The 17,381-nt window shown below is 40.8% G+C and overlaps 3 protein-coding genes across 3 annotated transcripts in view; all 3 read right to left on the bottom strand.

Moving 5' to 3' along the window:
• LOC112071536 (sister chromatid cohesion protein PDS5 homolog B-like) overlaps window positions 1-8,339 on the bottom strand; it is a 23,726-nt gene extending 15,387 nt beyond the window's left edge. Inside the window, exons 1-2 of the mRNA XM_070439424.1 lie at window positions 8,121-8,339; window positions 637-810 (exon numbers count right to left, since the gene is read on the bottom strand). Of these exons, the coding sequence (XP_070295525.1) occupies window positions 637-810; window positions 8,121-8,339 (393 nt within the window). The remainder of the gene's footprint in view (window positions 1-636; window positions 811-8,120) is intronic.
• LOC112071532 (GTPase IMAP family member 8) overlaps window positions 1-17,381 on the bottom strand; it is a 127,447-nt gene that overhangs the window by 80,923 nt on the left and 29,143 nt on the right. The gene's annotated exons all lie outside the window — the stretch shown is intronic.
• On the bottom strand, window positions 12,355-17,381 carry LOC139024549 (uncharacterized). The gene is made up of 4 exons (XM_070439425.1): window positions 17,293-17,381; window positions 15,896-16,528; window positions 14,995-15,098; window positions 12,355-14,518 (listed from the first exon to the last, which is right to left on the bottom strand). The coding sequence occupies exons 2-4, from the start codon at window positions 16,473-16,475 to the stop codon at window positions 13,421-13,423; spliced, it is 1,782 nt and encodes a 593-aa protein (XP_070295526.1). The 5' UTR covers window positions 16,476-16,528; window positions 17,293-17,381; the 3' UTR covers window positions 12,355-13,420.

Raw genomic sequence — 17,381 nt, 5'->3', positions numbered from 1 at the left:
CTAATGAACTCGCTCACCGAATCAGCGTATTCGTCAATGTTGTTGTTGGACGCAATGCGGAACATATCCCAATCCACGTGATTGAAGCAGTCTTGAAGCGTGGAATCAGATTGGTCGGACCAGCGTTGAACAGACCTGAGCGCGGAAGCTTCCTGTTTTAGTCTCTGTCTATAGGCTGGGAGCAACAAAATGGAGTCGTGGAAAGCTTTTCCGAAAGGAGGGCGGGGAGGGCCTTATATGCGTCGCGGAAGTTAGAATAACAAAATCCAGGGTTTTACCAGCCCTGGTAATTCTTCTTCATGCCTGCAGTTGAAAACTCTAGCTCAAAACAGGAAACCTCAGTGGTACCGCAGCGCCTCCCTTACTCAGTCTCGCCTAATCTTCTGAGAATAGACAAAACAGGAAACTTCACACTCACACAGACATGTTCCATTCTAACAGACACATTCTTTTATGCATTCAATATTTCTCTAACCTACTGTTAAACACACTTACAAATGCTAAATGCTCTCTTCTATTTTTCAACATTAACTCAATTAATGAATACTATTTACAACTTTTCCCCAACAATAGCAAAGAGGGCTGAAGCAGTAAATAGCAGTAAATACTAGATTGTAAAGGCAGACTGGTCCTCACCTCAAAGATCTGAGCGAAGTGTGATTCTCTGTGTGTGAACATGGCATGGATACAGTGGATGGCATACTTGGCCTGGCGAGGGGGTCCTCTCTTAGCTTTGGTCTGAAGTACTGGCAGCAGAACACTAGGAGGAGAAGAGGAACATTGCCAAGGTGTGGCCGTTTCGCTCTCAGGCTGATACAGAAAGACTCATCCATACTTTTATTACAAGCAGGCTTGACTACTGTAATGCTCTCCTGTCTGGTCTACCCAAGAAAGCCATTGGTCAACTGCAAAACATACAGAATGCTACAGAACGGGTACTGACCAAGACAAGATGGAGAGCTCACATTACACCGGTTTTAAGGTCTCTGCACTGGCTGCCTGTGAGTTTAGAATTCATTTGAAGATTATTCTATTGGTTTTTAAATCCAGCCAGGATTGTGTACCCCAATACATGTCAGACATGCTTTTAAGTTATGTACCCAGTAGGTCCCTCAGGTCCTCTGACACTGGCATTTTAACTATCCAAAAGCCTAGAACCAAGAGGCATGGAGAGGCAGCCTCTAGTTACTATGCCCCCAGCCTCTAGAATAGCCTGCCAGAGAACCTGAGGGGGCCGAAACTGTGGACATATTTAAAAGAGATCTTCAAACACATCTTTGTAGCTTTGCTTTTCCTCAGGGTACTTTTTGGTTGTTCAGTTTTTATAGTTAATCTTTAGTTTTTTATCCTCTATTATTTGTTGTATATATATTTCAGTTTTTATTTTCATAGTTTTTTAAATAGTTTTTAAAATACATATATATTTCAGTTTTTATTTTTCATTCTTTAAAAAAAAATGTTTTTTCCTGTGAAGCACATTGTGTTGCATTCCATGTCTGAAATGGGCTGTATAAATAAAGCTTGATTTGATTTGAGCCGCCTCTGATGGTAGTGTACATTTTGAACAATACATTTTGAACTGTCCCTAAGAGAAGGCTGACAGAGAGAGCTCATCCTGAGAAGGGCACAGCACATGCATTTTAAAGGTTGTTTAGGCTTGATCTGACATTTGCAGCATTTGCTGTGTTAATGCGATCTGCAAGAAGTCAAAGAAATTGAAATGAATAGGGTGCCAACAGCAACCTATAGCCTACAGTCAAAGTGTGCACAGACCTTTTGGGGGGCATGTGCTCAATCAAAACTGGAATTAATTCTGCACTTATTAACAATGACCAGCACAATTCCAGTCAAAATAGAAGATTGTAAGAAATACTGTACTCTACATTACAGAAATGCCTTCTCGAACATGTGAACTTTCACATGTCTTAATAACAACCTTGTATGCCATCTGTAAATAAAAATAAAATGGTTAAAATACGAGCCTAGTTGGTTTAGCCACAGAAAAAGACAGCAACTTTCCCGCTAGCCATGATTGGCTGAGATAATGAGTGGGCTGGACATGCCGAGAGATGAGTTTGGATTGGTCTGCCATATAGCACGCTGCTGTCTATTTGAGCTGGTCAGTATGTCTAGGTAATCCTGTCTAACACAGCTTTTTTGTATGTAACGCGTAGTAAAACTGCATAAGAGCTGCTCTCCACTTTCTGGAGGACCCAGTTTTGAAATCATTGGAATTCGAGTATGATAGCTAAGGAGATGGAGAAAACCCCTGTCTCCGGATTACATCTTCAAACTAAGGGCAACCATGGCATCCGTGACAGGAGACGCCTCCATCCATGATGTATATGGGTAAGATAGTCTAGCTAGCTATATTTGCAGATATTACACGTTTCTAATTTTGTTTTAATATCAAGCTAAAGTTTACTGTTAGCTAGCAAACGTTAGCTGGCTGGCTCACTAGCTAACGATACGTGTATGATCTTATTATTTGTATCTCAGAGCCATTTGCTTGGTTACTTATACCCTAATGTTAGCTACCTGCAGATTCATGCAGGGTAGTAACGACAGGAGTTGGGATTATGGTTCATTGTTTAGCTACATGTCTTATCAAAAGACTCCACTATGCAAGTAACCATTTCGGGTGTATTCGTGAATTCAGTCTGGGCATCTACTCAGATTTCAGAGCACTTTCGTCTGAGTGTGCCAGAGCGCAGAATATCCGATGAATTTACGAACGCTCAACATATGTTGAATATGGCCAGTGTCAGTAATCGTTGGCAAAAAAACGTAATTAAATTGTAGCCTGCAGCACAATTACAGCTACCAATGCTCTGGATAACATGAAAACAGCCTAACCAGCTCTGCTAAGGCGAGTAAAATGGTCAGAGCTTGGGTGTGGGCTTAAGCTTAAGAGGGTGTGAATGAAGCTGAATGGGTGTAGACAAAGAAGAGCTCTCCAGTAGGTACCAAATCATTCAAAGGCCATTTTCTCAAAAGTGAGGTTACAAGTTTATTAACTTTCAAAGCAGAATTGCTTTCCCATTGTTCCTCAAATGCAGTGTATGATATACCATTATGTAGCTCTTTGTCTCTGCTTTTATCCAATGTAAAAAACACAATTTCCTATTTTGCTACATAAGTCCGAATCAGAGCGGTCGGTCACATATATACTTATAGTGGAGGTTGCAGGATCAGATGGAAAGCATGCTCTGCATGTGACATCACTTTGGAGTGCAGCCTGACTGCAGAGTGCTTGTTGCCGGGTAGACCTGTTATTCCTCACATGTGACTCACCACCTCTTAAGTAGCAAAATTTGAAATTGTGTTTTTTATATGGGATAAAAGTAGCTCAGTCTTTGTTCTTGTTGCCCTGACTTATAGCATTGTTGTTCTCAGGTCCATCCATAGGGATGAGGTGATGTCTGTTCCTGTGGACAGACTTGTGGGGAACTTCCAACATCTACTTTATCTTGGCCAGGTCGCAGTTGCAAATGAGAACTTGTTCTCAACTAGCCTACCTGGTTAAACAAAGGTGAAAAAAAAAGTAGGATCGTGGTGCTGCATGTTCCCTCAGCATTGTTCCTGTGACTTTTGAGTCAGTCACCCACACCTGTTTTCCAGGTGGGAGTCTCCTTCTCTCCTTTCCCTTGAGCTGAATGCAGCTGTGTTCGGGAGTGATGGGTCTAGCAGCGATGCGAGTGTTGGCACTGTGGTATGAAGCTGTCGTCCTATCATCGGTTGAGCCGGGCTAAAGCCATTCTGGAGTGGAGTTGACCGACAGGCCAGCAAAGCAAAGTAAGGGCCGGCTGCTTTCTTGAGGAGGTTCTAAAATGTATCAACGATAAGTGTCCCTTTTTTTCTCTCTCCCCCCTACCCCTTTCATTTTCTGTGTAACAAGCCACCAKATGTTGTCAGTCCGCTAGGGGCCTTCTTCTCATGTATTAAGTGTGTATGTGATCCTGTTTTCTCATTTAGTTAGCTAGTAAATAAATAATTGAACCAATTTGTGTAGTACTGAATCATTTGTAAGGCTGGGKTTTTTGCAGATGCATGAGGTTACGACTGTTCAGAATGATGATATGCTAAGAGGTTATGATTTAATAAGCTGACTGTTTATGGATGTGATATCTTTAGWGTTTAATTCAGGAGATGGTAACTCTTTAAACAACCGCTATTGTGGTGCCCCAAATTCCTAATGAGTTCATTGTTAGGTGATTAATTTAATCGGGTAACAATTAAACATAGTTAGTTGATTCGATGAATAACAATCATCAGATTAATGAAAGTAAAGTCACGACAACAGGATGCTTGTTTTGGAATATTTTTTATTCTGTACAAGCTTCCTTTTTTCACTTTGTCAATTAGGTTAGTATTGTGGAGTAACTACCATGTTGTTGATCCATCCTCAGTTTTCTTCTCTTACAGCCATTAAACTTTATTTGACAGATAATTGTATGTGTGGGGTAGGTATTGAGATGAGGGTCGTTCAAAAATCATTGTCACGACTTCCGCCGAAGTCGGTCCCTCTCCTTGTTTGGGCAGCGCTCGGCGGTCGACGTCACCGGCCTTCTAGCCATCGCCGATCCACTTTTCATTTTCCATTGGTTTTGTCTTTGTTTTACACACCTGGTCTCAATTCCCCAATTAAATGTTAATTATTTAACCCTCTGTTCCCCCATGTTTGTTTGTGAGTGATTGTTTATTGTATTGCGGTCCGTTATTTGTGGCCTTGGATTTATTGATGTGTATTGTGATTATTGTTGAATATAATTACGTACATTACTCATATCTGCTGTCCTGCGCCTGACTCATCTACACCAGCTACACACAGACGCATTACAATCATGTTAAACACAAAGTCAATGCAATGTGACTTGTTCAGCACATTTGTACTCCTGAACTTATTGAGGCTTGTCATAACAAAGGGGTTGAATACTTATTGACTCAAGACATTTCAGCTTTTCATTTTGTATTACTTTGTAAAAATGTTGAAAAACATAATTCCACTTTGACATTATTGGGTATTGTGCCAAGGGGTATGAATATTTTCTGAAGGCAGTGTACACGAGCCATATAGAGTTTACTTCATGCTTTCATTGGAAAAACATTTACGTTTCTAACATTTACTGTTCAGATTTTATAAATATAAACTAAGCACTTTTGACGCAAGGCTCCGTTATTCAACTTTGAGGGGGTTTAAAGTTCTGTAGATCACTTGACTATTCCATATTTGTTAACAAAGCTCTACTACACAAGATTCCAACTTGCCTAACTTCATTGTTACCTAACTGTATCTGTACATGTACCTACATGTATCTGTATCTGTACATGTAGGTACATGTATCTGTATCTGTACATGTAGGTACATGTATCTGTATCTGTANCTGTACATGTAGGTACATGTATCTGTATCTGTACATGTAGGTACATGTATCTGTATCTGTACATGTACCTACATGTATCTGTATCTGTACATGTACCTACATGTATCTGTATCTGTACATGTACAGATAAACCATTCGATACGAAAGTAGATTTGTTTAAATTCTTTCGCAAGATTAAACTCAAGCATGTGTTTTCGCAAAACACTGATTCGGGCCTAGTAACACATCAAAGAACTGGCACCCATTTTAAGCCCAAAAGCAAATTCTGTCCCATGGTTAACAACTCCTCGATTAATACCTATTGTAGGTTAGTCGAACAAGAAGCTATGTCAGTATATACGAGACAAACAAACCATATTCAGAAGAATCTCACTGGAACAGAAGAACAGGCACTCAATGAATTAATGAAAGATTCATCTTTGGTTATGAAACCTGCAGACAAGTGGGGTGCTGTGGTTGTTTTAGACTATGAAAAATATAAAGAAGCAATTCAGAGACAACTCAGCAATGAACGTTTCTATAGAAAACTGAGTGTTGATCCCACACAGGTGTTCCAAAGGGATATATGCTCGAATCTGGAGCAAGCCCTATTAAACAACCTTATCTCAAAACCTGAATATATTTGCTGGATTTCTGGATTTCTGTTTTAGATTCCGTCTCTCACAGTTGAAGTGTACCTATGATAAAATTACAGACCTCTACATGCTCTGTAAGTAGGAAAACCTGCAAAATCGGCACTGTATCAAATACTTGTTCTCCCCACTGATATATATATATACATATACAGTTGAAGTCAGAAGTTTACATACACTTAGGTTGGTGTCATTAAAACCCATTTTTCAACCACTGCACACATTTCTTGTTAACAAACTATAGTTTTGGCAAATTGGTTAGGACATATACTTTGTGCGTGACACAAGTAACTTTTACAACAATTGTTTATAGACATATTATTTCACTTAAAATTCACTGTATCACAATTCCAGTGGGTCAGAAGTTTACATACACTAAGTTGACTGTGCCTTTAAACAGCTTGAAAAATTCCAGAAAAGGATGTCACGGCTTTAGAAGCTTCTGATATGCTAATTTACATAATTTGAGTCAATTGGAGGTGTACCTGTGGATGTATTTCAAGGCCTACCTTCAAACTCAGTGCCTCTTTACTTGACATCATGGGAAAATCAAAAGAAATCAGCCCAGACCTCAGAAAATTGTTTTTAGACGTCCACAAGTCTGGTTCATCCTTGGGAGCAATTTCCAAACGCCTGAAAGTACCACGGTCATCTGTACAAACATCAGTACGCAAGTATAAACACCATTGGACCACGCAGCCGTCATACTGCTCAGGAAGGAGTCGCTTTCTGTCTCCTAGAGATGAACATACTTTGGTGCGAAAATTGCAAATCAATCCCAGAACAACAGCTAAGGACCTTGTGAAGATGCTGGAGGAAACAGGTACAAAAGTGTCTATATCCACAGTAAAACGAGTCCTATATCGACATACCCTGAAAGGCCGCTCAGCAAGGAAGAAGCCACTTCTCCAAAACAGCCATAAAAAAGCCAGACTACGGTTTGCAACTGCACATGGGGACAAAGATCGTACTTTTTGGAGATATGTCCTCTGGTCTGATGAAACAAAAATAGAACTGTTTGGCCATAATGACCATCGTTATGTTTGGAGGAAAAAGGGGGAGGCTTGCAAGCCGAAGAACACCATCCCAACCGTGAAGCACGGGGGTGGCAGCATCATGTTGAGGGGATGCGTTGCTTCAGGAGGGACTGGTGCGCTTCACTAAATAGATGGCATCATGAGGATGGACAATTATGTGGATATATTGAAGCAACGTCTCAAGACATCAGTCAGGAAGTTAAAGCTTGGTTGCAAATGTGTCTTCCAAATGGACAATGACCCCAAGCATACTTCCAAAGTTGTGGCAACTTGTAAGTCGCTCTGGATGAGAGCGTCTGCTAAATGACTTAAATGTAAATGTAAATGTAAATGTGGCAAAATGGCTTAAGGACAACAAAGTCAAGGTATTGGGGTGGCCATTACAAAGCCCTGACCTCAGTCCTATAGAAAATTTGTGGGCAGAACTGAAAAAGCATGTGCGAGCAAGGAGGCCTACAAACCTGAATCAGTTCACCAGCTCTGTCAGGAGCAATGGGCCAAAATTCACCCAACTTATTGTGGGAAGCTTGTGGAAGACTTCCCGAAACGTTTGACCAAGTTAACAATTTCAAGGCAATGCTACCAAATATTAATTGAGTGTATGCAAACTTCTGACCCAATGGGAATGTGATGAAAGAAATATAAGCTGAAATAAATCATTCTCTCTACTATTATTCTGACATTTCACATTCTTAAAATAAATTGGTGATCCTAACTGACCTAATACAGGGAATCTTTGCTAGGATTAAATGTCAGGAATTGTGAAAAATTTAGTTTAAATGTATTTGGCTAAGGTGTATGTAAACTCCAAAGGGTCCCAGACACCCTAAAATGTAATCAAACTATAATATATCTTTCTGAAAGAATTAAGTTCAATAGGAAACCAATTTTAGCAGGTGTGCAACTTCATCATTACTCGCAATGACACAGATTTTCAAGACTGTGTCTTCCTCAAAAATGAATAAGACATAAGAGTTTTTGTATGGAGTACAGCGACGACGCCGGGGTTCGCGGCCACAAAAACAGCCCAAAAGACAGCCCAATTTTATTTTGGGGGGGTGGCACACGGAGTGGTCGGCGGAGCCGAGGGGTGAACCAGAGACAACCTGGGAGGAGGTAGAGAGGTTGTTGGTTGACCCAGGGATAGTGCCAGAGCCCGACTGAGAGTCAATGGAACAGTGCGAGGAGGCATACCGGAGAATGGCGTTGGCGAGGAGTATGCGGCAAAGAAGGCGTTTGGAGTAGTGTGTCACCAGTCTGGTGCAATCTGTGCCGGTCCCACGCATCAGGCCTCCAGTGCGCCTCCCCAGTCCGGTACGTCCTGTGTCTCTTCCTCGCACTCGCCCTGAAGTACTTGTCCCCAGTCCGGTACGTCCTGTGCCTGCTCCCCGCACTCGCCTTGATGTACGCCACCACAGCCCAGTACGTCCTGTGCTAGCTCCCCGCACTCGCCGTGCAGTGTGTCATCTGTCCGGGACAATTTGTCCCGGCTCTACGCACCAGACCTCCAGTACGCCTCCACAGTCCGGTACGTCCTGTGCCTGCCCCTCGCCCTCGCCCTGAAGAGCGTGTCACCAGTCCGGTACAACCTGGACCAGCCCCACGCTGGTTTTTGTGGGATCTTGTTTCTGTGTAGTTGCCTGTGAGCACTGCTTGAGCTTCAAGTATCGTATATTGTTTATTGTTTTGTGAGTTTAATTTAATAAACATGTGGAACCCAGATCACGCTGCACGTTGGTCCGAGTATGCTTCCAGTTCGTACGACGAGCGTGACACCCTTTAAAGTTTAACCAGGTCATTGGCCCGCCCTCGTGAGTACAGACATGATCTGGCGTCATTGACCCACCTTTTCTATTGTTACAAATAAAATCCCCTCCTGAACAAATCCTCTTCAGACTACGCATACCTCGCTGGACACCAAGGGGGCACAGGTGGAGTAGAGACCACAAAAACCTCAGTATAAGCTAAGGTTGTAATGGTTGTTGAATTCCTAACCATACCACGTGGAGCATTGGCTACACGGCGGGGAATGGTTAAACTCTGAGACTATCGAACCTGACAGAATAAGAGCAAATCTTAGATACTAATTACTAGTCTGCAGCTAGAAATTATGTCAGCCTGGGATGCGAAGGCTGACAACCGCTGAAACATCTATTCTATAAGAACATTTCTGAATGGTACTTGAAGTATCCATTCGAAAGACTTCAGGAAAGCAGAGAGACGCTCAGATGAACTTTCCAACAGAAAGACGGATGATTCCAACAGAGATCACGACGACATACTGGGTGTAAATATATATTAATTGCAATTATTCCCGCATTTCAATTAATATAATTATCAACAGTGTAGTGACTATTTTTGTAATTCCCGCCCTTCTCAGTCCACACCCACACCTTTGTCCACCAAGCCGTCATATCGGCTTAGCCCACTAGGGAACCTCCCCTATCATTTCCTTGTAACCATATCTACTGTTTGTTTGTGCATTTCTGGGATTATTTACTTAGTTAGTAAAAAAAAGATTAAGACAATTGGTGTATGGATGATTCATAATAAAGGCTGGGTTTGTGCAGATAACCAACAATTTACGACGTTTGGAATGAGACTAACGTGAGGTAAAGAATAATTAATTAATTAGAAGACTAAATGATCAGATATTAAAATATCTGAAGTTATATATTAGGAAAATAATAACTTTGTAATCTGAATATTTTCCTTTGTGCCCCAACTTCCTAGTTAATTACATTTACATGATTAGTTTAAAACTTCTTATGGCTGAGATCCCGCTAACGGGATCGATATGACAACAGCCAGTGAAAGTGCAGTGTGCCAAATTCAAAACAACCGAAATCTCATATTTAAAATTCCTCAAACATACATGTATTTTATACAGTATTAAAGGTAATCTTGTTGTTAATCCCACCACAGTGTCCGATTTCAAATATGATTTACGGTGAAAGCACCACAAACGATTATGTTAGGTCACCACCAAGCCACAGAATAAGCACAGCCATTTTTCCAGCCAAAGATAGCAGTCACAAAAAGCACAAATGGAGATAAAATTAATCACTAACCTTTGATGATCTTCATCAGATGACACTCATAGGACTTCATGTTACACAATACATGTATGTTTTGTTTGATAAAGTTCATATTTATAGCAAAAAATCTGAGTTTACATTGGTGCCTTACTTTCACTAGTTCCAAAAACATCCAGTAATTTTGCATAGCCACATCGATTCAACAGAAATACTCATCATAAATGTAGATGATAATACAAGTTATACACATGGAATTATAGATATACCTCTCCTTAATGCAACCGCTGTGTCAGATTTAAAAAAAACTTTACGGAAAAAGCAAACCATGCAATAATCTGAGACGGCGCTCAGAAATATAATAAAATTAGCCGCCATTTTGGAGTCAACATAAACCAGAAATTACATGATAAATATTCCCTTACCTTTGATGATCTTCATCAGAATGCACTCCCAGTAATCCCAGGTCCACAATAAATGCTTGATTTGTTCGATAATGTTCGTTATTTATGTCCAATTAGCTACTTTTGTTAGCGCGTTTGGTACACCTATCCAAACGCTGGTGCTGTTCGAGCATTTCTTCGGACAAAAACTTAAAAAATGTATATTACAGGTCGAAGAAACATTTCAAACTAAGTACAGAATCAATCATTAGGATGTTTTTATCATACATCTTCAATAAAGTTCCAACCGGAGAATTCCTTTGTGTCTTGAGGAGAAACGGACCGCAAGTGGATATCATGTGAAATGCGCATGACCAGGAAATATCTCTCTGCCAGTAGCCTGACTCATTCCCATCTTATTCAGTCCCACAACACAGTAGAAGCCTGTGTCACCGCCAAATGTTACGTTTTCAGACCCTTACTCAGTACTTTGTTGGAGCACCTTTGGAAGCAATGTGCCATGATTACAGCCTTGACTCTTCTTGGGTATGACGCTACAAGCTTGGCACACCTGTATTTGGGGAGTTTCTCCCATTCTTCTCTGCAGATTGTCTCAAGCTCTGTCAGGTAGGATGGGGAGCGTCGCTGCACAGCTATTTTAAGGTTTCTCCAGAGATGTTAGATCGGGTTCAAGTCCGGTCGCTGTCTGGGATACTCAAAGACATTCAGAGACTTGTCCCGAAACCACTCCTGCGTTGCCTTGGCTGTGTGCTTAGGGACATTGTCCTATTGGAAGGTGAACCTTTGCCCCAGTCTGAGGTCCTGAGCACTCTGGAGCAGGTTTTCATCAAGGATCTCTCTGTACTTTGCTAAGTTCATCGTTCCCTTGATCCTGACTAGTGTCCCATTCCCTGCCGCTGAAAAACATCTGCACAGCATGATGCTGCCACCACCATGCTTCACCGTAGGGATGGTGACAGGTTTCCTCCAGACGTGACGCTTGGCATTCAGGCCAAAGAGTTCGATCTTGGTTTAATCAGACCAGAGAATCTTGTTTCTCATGGTCTGAGAGTCGTTTATGTGCCTTTTGGCAAACTCCAAGCGGGCTGTCAATGTGCCTTTTACTGAGGAGAGGCTTCCATCTCTGGCAACTCTACCAAAAAGGCCAACTTGGTGGAGTGCTGGAGAGATGGTTGTCCTTCTAGAAGGTTCTCACATCTCCACAGAGGAACTCTTGAGCTCTTCCTAGAGCCAGGCGGACAGCTCTAGGAAGAATGTTGGTGGTTCCAAAGTTCTTACATTTAAGAATGATGGAGGCCACTGTGTTCTTGGGGACCTTCAATACTGCAGAAATGTTTTGGTACCCTTCCCCAGATCTGTGCCTCGACACAATCCTGTCTCGGAGCTCTACAGACAATTCCTTCGACCTCATGGTTTGGTTTTTGCTCTGACATGCACTGTCAACTGTGGGATCTTCTATAGACAGGTATGTGCCTTTCCAAATAATTATCACAGGTGGACTCCAATTTGTAGAAACATCTGAACGATGATCAGTAGAAACAGGATGCACCTGAGCTACATTTTGAGTCTCATAGCAAAGGGTTTAATACTTATGTATTTAAGCTAATTCAGTTTTTTATTTCTAAAAACCTGTTTTCGCCTTGTCATTATGGAGTATTGTGTTTAGATTGATGAGGGGAAAAAAATGATTTAAACCATTTTAGAATAAGGCTGTAACGTAACAAAATGTGGAAAAAGAGAAGGGGTCTGAATGCTTTCCGAAGGCATTTTGGGAAATCCACAAAGTTATATTTTGTAGTATCTATTTGTGAACAAAGCAGATGAAACATGAGCTATAATCAAAGGATGACAAGAGTTTATAGTTTTGATGGGAATATATATTTTATTTTTTGAAGGCCTTTTTTCCTGTCTGAAAAATGAAAAAATGTATTCACAAAACTCTAATATATTCTGATACATTTCCACAGTGTAAATGTAATGTAAAACGTTTTTAGACCAGGGCTCTCCAACCCTGTTCCTGGATTGCTACCATCCTGTAGGTTTTCACTCCAACTCATAAACTAGCACACCTCATTCCAATAATTAGCTGTTTTTTTTATATATTTTTATTTTAAGTAACTAGGCAGGTCAGTTAAGAACAAAGTCTTATTTACAATGACGGCCTACCCCGGCCAAACCTGGACGACGCTGGGCAAATTGTGCACCGCCCTATGGGACTCTCATTCACTGACGGATGTGATGCAGCCTGGATTCCAACCAGTGCCTTAGACCGCTGCGCAACTCAGGAGACCGAAATGATAAGCCCAAAATGATAAGCTGAACCAGGTTAGTTACAACTGGGGTTGGAGTTATAACCTACAGGAGGGTAGCTGTCCAGGAACAGGGTTGGAGTTATAACCTACAGGAGGGTAGCTGTCCAGGAACAGAGTTGGAGTTAAAACCTACAGGAGGGTAGCTGTCCAGGAACAGGGTTAGAATTAAAACCTACAGGANCAGGGTTGGAGTTAAAACCTACAGGAGGGTAGCTGTCCAGGAACAGGGTTGGAGTTAAAACCTACAGGAGGATATCTCTCCAGGAACAGGGTTGGAGTTAAAACCTACAGGAGGGTTGCTCTCCAGGAACAGGGTTGGAGACCCCTGTTATATACTATAGCTTTAATCATGATGTACTGTATGTAAAATTTTTAAATAAAATACTTTTTATTTAAATTTAAATGATGTATGCAGAGAAGATTTTCATAAAGCGGTAGGCCTGTTATTGTACTAGGCTCTAAGTTGAATTGGAGAGTAGGTTGTTAAGACATTTTCAGAATGATTGGGGATGTAATAGCTACCAACACTGCATTTCACAGTAAATTACTGTTGGTGATTTTTGACTGACAACTTTGCTGCCAGATGTTTCTATTTTTCAGGAGATTCAGAAACACGTCAATCTATCGCACCACCTATCACACCACCTACCACAGCACCTCCCGCACCATATACCAAAGCACCACCTACCGTTGCCCCACATTTCCACCCTGCAATGGCACCAGGTGCAGCACCTACAAAGAACCCTAACCCTGCACCTACCACTGCACCTACCACTGCACCTAACCCTGCACCTATCACTGCATGTTTAATAGTTTCCCCCCATCTATCCAAAAATCGTTTCTCCCTCTGGATCCTCATCTCCTTCTGGATCCTCTCCTCCCACTCCATTATGACCCTCCCCTCTGTCTCCTTCTGGATCCTCTCCTCCCACTCCATTATGACCCTCCCCTCTGTCTCCTTCTGGATCCTCTCCTTCTCCCTCTGGATCCACTCCTTCTCCCTCTGGATCCTCTCCTCTATCTCCTTCTGGAGCCACTCCTTCTCCTCTTTCTTAATCCTGGCTGCATCCTCAAACATCTCATTGGTGTAGCAGGTTCCTCCATTCTCCTCCACCATTCTGTCTATCTTCTCCATCAGCTCTGTGACCTGATCTCTGTTTCCTCTAGCTTTATTGTTGAGGACATGGTACCTCCCCCCACACTGCTCTACCAATCTACTGAGGTCTCTGTTCCCATCAATCAGCTTCTCTACACCATCACCCTCTAATGTATCTCCATGGGTGAAGAGGATGATGGTGTGCTTTGCCAGTCCTGACCCAAACAAACTCTCTAGACTTTCAATAGCTTGTTTCTCCTGCTCTGTGAACCTGTCATCCACTCGTAAAACTATGAGGAAGGCATGAGGCCCTGGACTAGACACATAGATGCTCCTAACAATCTCCTTTGTCAATTCGTCAGCAGTAAGTTCTGTGTCAAACAGTCCTGGAGTGTCAACCACACTGACATCCCCCCCATCTACTGCTGCCTGCTTCATTTCTGTTTCACGTGTTACTGAGGAACAGCTCTGTTCAGAATGGAAACTTCTCCCACCAAGGATGGTGTTTCCTGTTGCACTCTTCCCAACACCGCTTTTTCCAAGCAGAACAATCCTTCTCTCTGGGAGATTCCTGATGGAGGAGCTCCTTGAAACAGTTGAATCTGTGTATAGAGAAATACATCACATTTGTTAAACTGATACATTAAAATGACTACCATCTCATCCCCTATACAGGCATTTATTGGTGCACTGAATAATAATGATTTATGTCTGGTGTTTAAATCTTTAAGGTGAATGTGGAGTTCAGGTGGGATTTGTAACAGGGATCTGTCACACACCAAGCCAACTTATTAAAGTTACAATTGTGGGGGATAATTAATTTACATGATTGTTATCTCAGAATAAGAGACCAGAGTGTTATACTACGTAGTGGGATAGAGGAGTTAGCTAGCTAACTTTGGTGAATTCTGAGTTCAACTCGGGAATAACTGTTAAACTTAACTAGAACCCCTTTTTCACACCTATTGAAAATAACTGTATTAAGTCACACTAAGTTTCACTGTGTGTTATGATTCAAATGCATCATGTCATTACTAAATGTGTAGTGTGATGTATTTCAATATGACTATTTAACACAAAATAACATCTGATTANATGGTGTTTCCTGTTGCACTCTTCCCAACACCGCTTTTTCCAAGCAGAACAATCCTTCTCTCTGGGAGATTCCTGATGGAGGAGCTCCTTGAAACAGTTGAATCTGTGTATAGAGAAATACATCACATTTGTTAAACTGATACATTAAAATGACTACCATCTCATCCCCTATACAGGCATTTATTGGTGCACTGAATAATAATGATTTATGTCTGGTGTTTAAATCTTTAAGGTGAATGTGGAGTTCAGGTGGGATTTGTAACAGGGATCTGTCACACACCAAGCCAACTTATTAAAGTTACAATTGTGGGGGATAATTAATTTACATGATTGTTATCTCAGAATAAGAGACCAGAGTGTTATACTACGTAGTGGGATAGAGGAGTTAGCTAGCTAACTTTGGTGAATTCTGAGTTCAACTCGGGAATAACTGTTAAACTTAACTAGAACCCCTTTTTCACACCTATTGAAAATAACTGTATTAAGTCACACTAAGTTTCACTGTGTGTTATGATTCAAATGCATCATGTCATTACTAAATGTGTAGTGTGATGTATTTCAATATGACTATTTAACACAAAATAACATCTGATTAATTAAATATTTAAAACATCTTCCTCAAGTATTGTCTCAGTCATTGTCATGCCAAACAAAATAACTGGTCTTACAATTCTCAGGCAGGACTACCTATAATCACCTCAGCTTCAGGAGACATATGAAAAGATTGTGTTCATAATGTTATCAATGACATGACCTACTGAGCTCTCATCTATAATATCTAGTTTTCTATCATCAGTATTATACTGCTTCAAACACAGTATTTCAATCATGTAAACATTTACAATTAGCCTACATTACATTTCTGGCTAATCCTTTATTTAAACAGTTAGTTATACTTACTGAGACATGGAGATGTCTTTTCCAGCAGTGATTTGACCTGCTCAGGATCACCCCTCTTGTTGTTGAACACATGGTATCTTCCACTGTATTTTCTCATCACTTCTGTGAGATCATCTGAGTCAGCAATGAATTCTTCTATAGTCTGGTCTTCCAACTCATCTCCTCTGGTGAACAGGATCCAGGTTTGCTTCAAAAGACTCTCTCCTAGAAGATCTTCTACTTTACTGATGACCCTCTTTTCTTCTTCTGTTAATCTATCTAACTTCACCACCAGGAGAAACACACAGGGACCAGATGAGGTTAACTTGAGGACATTCTGGAATTTCTCCTGAATTTGCTCTTCAGATTGATCGGAGTTACAGAATCCTGGAGTGTCATACACAACAAGATCTATTCCTTCAATGGTGACATTTTGTTTCTCAATATCAGCAGTCACTGATTTTAATCTTTTCTTTGAGACAAAATCTTTTCGTCCCAGGATGGTGTTTCCTGTGGCACTCTTCCCTGCTCCTGTTTTACCAAGTAACACCACCTGCAATGGTCTGGATGTCTGTTGCAAAGGTTTGGATAGGTGCCCCATCTTGAAGGAATTATCTTGTTATAGCCGAGCAGTGTGACGTGTGAGGCAGGAATCTATATACAATAGAAATAAATATTTACATTATTTTCTAAGATGCAAAATGCAGAAAAACAAGTAACAACCCAATGATATGAACAGCCATCACCTGGTTATTACATGCAAACTGGAATTAATAATTTACACACAAAAAATGTGATTTGAGAATAAAAGGGTAAACGGTAGTCTAGCAGAACTATAAACTGCCTGGAACATGTCTAGTTAACAGCATTGATTGTTGATCTATAACTGTTTTCAGATGGAAGGCTACAAGCACCCCAATGGGCACAGACATAAGATCAACGTCTAGTTTTGATTTATACTGATGTCAAATAACGTGAATTCAATGTGAAATCCACAAAACTCTGAGCCATGTCATCGCATTTTGGTTAAAAGTTTATTTAAACTGACTGCTTTCCTGCTTTATTTCAGGAATATCACTATGTGTCATCGACATTTATCATAAAACTATCAGCCTACATGTAAAATGACTTGATTGAAATTACTGTTTATTACTGAATAAATAACAATATTTAGGCTACATATTCGTATTAAATCAGACAACACAATCGTAGCATAACACAATCATATTAATAGGACTGTCTATTGAAAATAAGTCTTCAATGACGCAGTTATAATTGTCGAAATTCAGACCACCTTTGAAGCAACACATTGTTCTTCATTTTGGCCATTATTCTACTGAAGACAGTCCTAGGCTACTAATAATGTAGTAATCTAATAGATTTACATAAATCATTCAAATAGATAACAATTTACCTACTTTCGTATTAGATATCTTGAACGTTCTTAAATGCTACGGAGTTGAAATTGTTCAGCTTCAACAGTTTCACTTTCAGTCTCCAGTGTTCT

This window comes from Salvelinus sp. IW2-2015, unplaced genomic scaffold (assembly GCF_002910315.2).
Source record: "Salvelinus sp. IW2-2015 unplaced genomic scaffold, ASM291031v2 Un_scaffold1633, whole genome shotgun sequence".
In the NCBI taxonomy this organism is placed as follows: domain Eukaryota; kingdom Metazoa; phylum Chordata; class Actinopteri; order Salmoniformes; family Salmonidae; genus Salvelinus; species Salvelinus sp. IW2-2015.
The sequence above is the reverse complement of the archived record's forward strand: the minus strand, read 5'-3'. Positions and strand labels throughout refer to the sequence as shown.